At 43.0% G+C, this 7500-nt stretch overlaps 1 protein-coding gene across 1 annotated transcript in view; it reads right to left on the reverse strand.

Moving 5' to 3' along the window:
• scfd1 (sec1 family domain containing 1) overlaps positions 1 to 7500 on the reverse strand; it is a 33403-nt gene that overhangs the window by 16101 nt on the left and 9802 nt on the right. Inside the window, exons 14-16 of the mRNA XM_079216347.1 lie at positions 6087 to 6168; positions 4116 to 4212; positions 3908 to 3978 (exon numbers count right to left, since the gene is read on the reverse strand). Of these exons, the coding sequence (XP_079072473.1) occupies positions 3908 to 3978; positions 4116 to 4212; positions 6087 to 6168 (250 nt within the window). The remainder of the gene's footprint in view (positions 1 to 3907; positions 3979 to 4115; positions 4213 to 6086; positions 6169 to 7500) is intronic.

The following is a 7500-nucleotide window of genomic DNA, read 5'->3' on the forward strand; positions in this document are numbered from 1 at the left end:
GTAGCTCACGTTATCTTAGTTAAAGTTTTTACATGCTAACACGTGCTAATTAGCAGTAAATGCCAAGTCCAGCTGATCCTGATCCAACGTCTTTAGTTCTGCAGGTTTTTGGCCATAAACCAAAGTACTGGACTCATTGACAGGTTGGCCTGATGGTGGCGCTGGATCAATACAGTTATTAAAACTCAGCCTGAGAGAACATGTTATCAACCATGAATAAGTTGTCATTGATATTTCAGTCGGGACCAAAGTGCTGCAGAGCTGAAACTAAAGAAGTATAATTGGACCCTGAATGTGCGTTGGGTTCAGGTCCCCGTGCTCATCCTGAGCACAGAAACAAACAGAGAGGAAGACGTCCGACTGACGGACAGCGACGACTCCAGACCTCCAAGTCTTGGCGGTTTCCCTGTCACTGAAAGACTCGCTACGAGAGACGGACTGCTCTGATTGTTTGTGCAGGTGGACCAGCGGAGCTCTCCGGGATCAACCGGCCCAATGTCTCAACGTTTGGGCAAAAGCTCCAAAAACACTCCGCTCGTGATTGATTCAAATGCTTTCTGGAGTCCAGGGATGTCTCTGTGGAACGAGTGCTAACGTCGTCAAAGAACATGCTAATGACAACGGATAGGGTTCAAGTCCCGGATCGGATCAGCACAAAAGACAAAAAAGGGGGAGCAAATGTATCTTTACGATCCCTGGTCACGCTTTTTTACCGCCGATACCAATTACAGATCAATGATGATCCATATTGACAGATAGAGAATGTTTTTATTGTTTTATTTTAATTATAGCAGCTGGTTGACGGATTTGTTTTCGCCAACATCTCAAAAATCATTTAATTTGTCATTAAACCATAAAAAAATACAAAATGTCTTTTACTTTGTTATAGTAATTTCTAGTTTTTTTCTTCATAAAAACACAATTCAGGTAAATAACTAATATTAATAAGTTAAACAGCTCATAATTCATCTCTAATATCTAATTCATATTCATGTGAAAACATCTGTATTTATTCTAGTTTATCACCAACACTACATTTTACTGGATTGCATGTGAACGCATCATGAAAACGTTATAATTTACCTTCAGCCAGTACTAATTTTCACTGAGCAGAGCCTGAACGCATCATGAGAACGTTATCATTTACCTTCAGTCAGTACTCATTTTCACTGAGCAGAACCTGAACACATCAGGAGAACGTTATCATTTATCTTCAGCCAGTACTAATTTTTACTGAGAAGAGGCTGAACGCATCATCATGTAACTGAAGGGAACCTCCGCTGGTTCTCCGTTAGCGGTTCTGCTAACATTATTAGCTCTCCTCCTGTTGGTTGTCCGTTAGCGGTGCTGCTAAAGTTACTAGCTCTCCTCCTGCTGGTTTTACATTAGCGGTGGTGATAACATTACTAGCTCTCTTCCTGTTGGTCCAAACACTGATTGGTTGTTTACAAAGTCACATGATCAGAAATCAGAGACTAGAGAAACATCCATGATGTTATGATCACATGTTCTACTGGAGGATGAAACAATATTTACTCTGTGATGGTGTTGGACTGAGTGATGAATCCACGGTTCTCCTGCGTGAGAAACTTTTAATGGGGCTATAGACCCTTAATAGCAAAACGACACTAATAACAATCACAGTCGCTGTCATTTCATGAAGGATGGGAGGCGTTTTCTGCCAAACCGGACCCGATCCGGCTCCAACCGAGTGTCTGTTTTCTGAGAGCAGCTTGGGCTGGATCGTCTTCATTCTGTCTCGACGGCTCACAGCGACACGAGAGCCAAGAAGAAGCCGTCCAAGACATGTCCATGGATCAGTGTTATGTGGTTTGGGGGCCACGCCGGACATCTGTCGAAGCCGTTTCTGCTGTCTGCCAAACGACGGGAAGAATTGGAGATCCGTCTTCTGAGACCTGACGTGGATTTCTGTTTGTTTGAATCCAGCGACACAGATCTCAGGAGGAATATCAGCACTCCCAGAACAGACCCTCGTCTCCACGCCGAGGTGAAACCACCAGAGGCTGATCCGAGTTGACATTTCAGTTCACTTTGCCATCGTGTTCATGTCGGCGGATTACTGTTTTACTTTGTTTGTGTTGCTGTAACTAATCACTCACCAGTGATCGAAGTCACAGTGCTTGTGGGTTGCTGAAGGAAGTTAAATCAACGTTTGCCATGTGGCTGAAAGCAGTAAGTCGTTACTTCCTGTTGTTGGTCTCCTTCCAGCACAATGAGGAGCGTCTCTGAGAGTAAACACTGAACCACACGAGTCAACGCTTTCTTCTTTAGCGTGGCGTTGGATTTGATCAAGACTGAACCACAAACCACACATCCCATAAAACACAAAAGGACTGCAGCTGCTGGACCGAGACCACAGAAACACGGCATGCACTGCACTGCCGAGCAAACCGTGTCTTGGTACTTCTGTGATATTTATATTTATTTAATGAGGAGATATAATGTAATGTAATGATATGCAGACATTTCTTTGCAGATGAGCCTCATCAAAAACACACCGATCAGTGCTGATGGAAACAGTACTGAGCATCTTAAAAGAATTGGTGGGAACGGAAACACATTCATTAGACGAGTCACGCACAAACTGTGGTCAAAGCCAGTAAAGAATTCAGCTCAGTCGCTCAAACTCATTTAGTTTGGGATGCAGAGAAGAACCTGAACAGACTACGAAATACAGTCCAGTCCGACTCTGGCCGACAAAGACTGCACATTTTCAGCCCGAGACTGACCCACCAACCAACAAACTACCTAACCAACCAACCACCAAACCACCTAACCGACCCACCAACCAACAAACTACCTTACCAACCAACCACCAAACCAAACAACAAACTACCTAACCGACTCACCAACCACCAAACTACCTAACCAACCAACCACCAAACTACCGAACCAACCAACAAACTACTTAACCGACCTACCAGCCACCAAACTACCAAACCAATCAACCAACAAATTATCTAGCTAACCAAACTATCTAACAAACCAACCAACCAACCGGCCACCAAACTACCAAACCAACCACCAAACTACCTAACCGACCTACCAGCCACCAAACTACCAAAACAACCAACAAACTATCTAACCAACCAACCGGCCACCAAACTATCTAGCTAACCAAATGACCATCCAACCAAACCAACCACTAACCAACTACCTAACCAATCGACCACCAAACTACCAAATTAGTGTGACCAGCGTGACCAGCGTGACCAGCGTGTCCAACTCTGCTCAGGTGAACTTCTCCAGACCGTCCTTCAGTGGCTCAGCTTCAAGAGAGCACATGAGACACGAGAGCCGAGTGGCTCCGGTCCTGGTGCAGTCACTGGTTTCAGTGACTCCCACTGGTCTGCGGTCCCAGTTCTTGACACGCTGACGGCTCCAGTAACACATTCATGAAGACATCCGTCACAACGGCGGTTTGGAAGAGCTCACAAAGTGGAACTGATTAGAAACAAAAACACGTTCCTCGTCATGGAAAATATCTGGATGTGAACAAAAAGCTGCTTTTTACACAATTAGTTTCCAACAGAGAATTCATTGTTATGGCTGAACAGAGAAAAACCCACAACCTTCTGCAGCTCATTTATCTCTTAAAGTTTGATTCCCATGGGAACGGCTTCCTCTGCGCAATGTTTCAACACCTCGACGCTGCCAGACGCTCAGAGGCTTGTTGGAAAGGTCTCAGATCTGCTCATTAGAACTCAGACTCATAAACATTATGAACGTGTTAGACGCGCGGGTCAGTCTGACAGTAACTCCCGGGACACTTTTATTTTTTCCCCAGTCCGCACCTGATGTGGACACACGGCACTGAAGGCCTAGGTCAAAAACGCACGGCCCACCACTGGAATGGACAGTGTGTGGGTGTGTGTGGGTGTGTTACCTCTGAAGGAGCCTGCTGAGCAGTGATGTAATAGATGAGGAAGAGTCTCATTTTGTCTTCGGGGGTTCCGGCTGATGAACACAAACATTTAAACACTTTAATTTGTCTGTAATTTTACTGTCATAAAGGTAGTGGCTCATTTCCCAGAAGGCCTTCTGATAAAGTACAAGTCTATATGTGTGTGTGTGTGTGTGGTGTGTGTGTGTACCGTCGGGGTCACTGATGATGTCCAGCAAAGATTTGTCTAAAGTGGACTTGCTCATCAGTTTCTCTTCGTACTCGAAGTAAACGTCCAGTTTACGACTCTGAGGACACAAAGAGCACAGATACTGCTACACTGTGTACTAATACAGCTTTAAATACTGCGTACTAATACTACTGTATATACTCTCAATGTTGGGGTAGTTACTCAGAAAAAGTAACTAGTTACACGTTACTAGTTACTTCTGAAAATTGTAACTAGATTACTTTACTAGTTACTGCATTTGAAAAGTAACTACACTACTAGTTACTTTACTTTCCATTTTTTTAAGCAAATGTACAAATTAACCGTAAAGATACATGGCCAAACATCATGGCCCTTTCATCACTTTCATCATTTATTTTCAATGTTCAATAAAGGGCATCTCTTAGCCTTTCCACATAGTGTATTGTAATTGTAAACATGTAAAACAAAATGGCATATACAACTCAGCCATTAACTTGAACGAACAATAACCCTGTTCACACTGTCTGACCAAAGAAATATGCCTCACTTTAAAATCCACAAACAGCAGGATATAAGAGGCTGTGTATGGTGGGGACATTCAGGTCAAACAGCATAACACATTGAAAACAGGCTTTGGGAAACATGAGACCCCACTAAACCAAATGTTTAAGAACAAAACCAGCTTGTTATAGGAATCATTGTAGTGGTTTAAGAAAGATAGAAAAATAAATGGTACTTTTGGTGATTGGACGCTGCAGCTGAGCGGACTGATCGCTGGAGTTTCATACTAGAGTGAAGACGATCACAGATTAAACTCAAGTTATATATTAAATCTGTTAAATTATTCACCATCTGGTTAAAATATGTTCATTGTTTTTTTTTTCATTGTCACTAACCCTGAACCACAAAAGGACCACAAACTACTGTCTTCTAAGATTGTATCTGTTGTTTCCCTCAATAACTTGTATTATGTATGTCATTAAATTCAGAGAGCTGGAGAGAGGAAACACTTTTTACAACACGTAATGAAGAGAAACTATATTTATATTGTGGGTTATTTTATAATGATGTCACAATCAGACTCATTCCGCCAGTAGAAATGGATCCTGCGCGTATAAGCAGGACACATCACAGTATATAAATACTCAATGCAGATTATTAAACGGTAACAGACGACAGAGAAAACATCTCCACTCTGACACTCATGATAACTGTGTCTTTATTAATGTAAGTAGTAGTTTAACACCATTAAATCAACTATTTTAAGTGCATTTTTATTGGAATGTTTGCTAAAAACTCTCTGGACAAACCTCCGTCAGCTGTTAAAGCGACTAACAGCTGATCAGATGTGATCCGCTGTCAGTCGGCCGCAGTCATCAGAAACCTACGTCGCTTCACGTGACGCTTCAGAGGAAAGGACGTCTCATGTCTATTAAAACATATTTCCTCGCGTCTTCTCTCCGCGCTTGGTTGAGGGAAACGGGGATGCAATTTAGAGACTTGGGACGTACCCTGTGATAGACTGTTCATGTAGGAAGTGTCGTGTGACTCGCGCACCACTAAAAGAAAACTTTTCGGACTGGTAAAAATGTCTCGAGTAACGTAGGAATGCGCGTTACTGAGGTCTAGTAAAGTAGTGTAGTTACCAATATTTTGAGTGTAATGCGTTACTTTACTTTGTTACCTATAATAGTAATTACGTTACTGTAATCCATTACTTTGTAACTCGTTACCCCCAACACTGTATACTCTGTACTACTACTACTACTACTACTACTACATACACTGAGTACCAATACTGCTGTATATACTCTGTACTACTGCTACTACTACATACATTGTGTACTAATACTGCTGTATATACTATGTACTACTACACACACTGTGTACTAATACTGCTGCTGTGGCTGTTGACTGAGGCGGTGGAGGATGAGCCCATGTGATGGAATGGAGCCGTGTGATTGGCCGTACCTTGATGTGGTCGAGGACGGCCGTGGCCACGTTAGTGTGCAGGTCGATCAGCCGTTTCTTCTCCAACAGCTCCGGCAGAGAGCTGCAACACACGAGGACACCGTCAACACAAAGACACGTTCAAGAAAAGCAAACTACGGAAGCCCAGAGAGGTCAGAATGTATCCTGTTGATCTGTCGTCTTAGTCTGATCGTTTATGAACCGTTTGTCCAAATAATGTTGTTGTTTTTTCCATCTTAGAAACGGTTGTTGTTGTTGTAATACTCATTTGGGCCACACGAGGCAGAAGTGAAAAATGACCACGTTGTTGCGGCGATGGCTTCAGAAACCTTTGATCTGGTTTGGTGTTCACAGCTGGAAACCCAGAAAAATCATGCTGGCGAAATATTACTTTTTTCAATGTGCACTAAAATGGAAACATGTTGGATATTTAGTTTTCCAATTTCTGGAAAATAAATTATCCATTGTTATGATTTATTTTGAGCTGCAGAATGTTGCGGATGAGAGGTAAGTTGGTCAGCGCTGCCACCGCGACCCGACTAAGCAGATGATAATGGATGGAGAATTTATTCAATGATTAATGTCATAATAGCCGTGTTATTCTGCACTAAAGACGTGTTCCAGTTCTCTGCTTCTAGTCATGATGCTTCTGCTTCTATAGAGAGGAGCAGGACTTTGATATATTACAGTGAAAAATGAGGCCACAGAGAAAATAAAATGTGACGGGAGCAAAAGAAACGCAGCTTCACGGGTGCAGACGGTGGAAAACACAAACAAACATGTCAGCAGACGTTCCTTTCTGGGCTCGTTGGTCCTGATAAACAGAAGAAGCTTTTTACCGAAGTAAAAACACACGCAAACCTTTTAAATTGTGATCTCATTGGGCAAAGGGTTGTTTTGGGATTTGTTAAAGGGCAACTCACTGGAAAACAGAGGTAATCATCAAGTGGTTTAGGACCTAAACGGCAGAAAGCAGACGTTTGAAAGTAGAAAGAGAAGCTGCCGTCTGTCCAAACTCATTACGACCTAATGCCAAACCGCTGATCTATTCCCTCCTGAAGGCCACTTACTCTACGAATAAAACTGCTGCTTTAAGACCTGGTTTGACCTTCAGAGGCTTTTAGGCTTTTCATTCAAATATAGTTCTGTTTCTTTGGCCCCAAACTGTAGAACGCCCTTCCTCTGTGGTGATGAAGGTGACTGAGAGTCTGTGGTGATGAAGGTCACTGAGAGTCTGTGGTGATGAAGGTCACTGAGGCTCTGTGGTGATGAAGGTCACTGAGGCTCTGTGGTGATGAAGGTCACTGAGGCTCTGTGGTGATGAAGGTCACTGAGGCTCTGTGGTGATGAAGGTTACTGAGGCTCTGTGGTGATGAAGGTCACTGAGGCTCTGTGGTGATGAAGGTCACTGAGG

The sequence above is a fragment of the Taurulus bubalis genome (genome assembly GCF_910589615.1).
Source record: "Taurulus bubalis genome assembly, chromosome: 1".
Classification (NCBI taxonomy): domain Eukaryota; kingdom Metazoa; phylum Chordata; class Actinopteri; order Perciformes; family Cottidae; genus Taurulus; species Taurulus bubalis.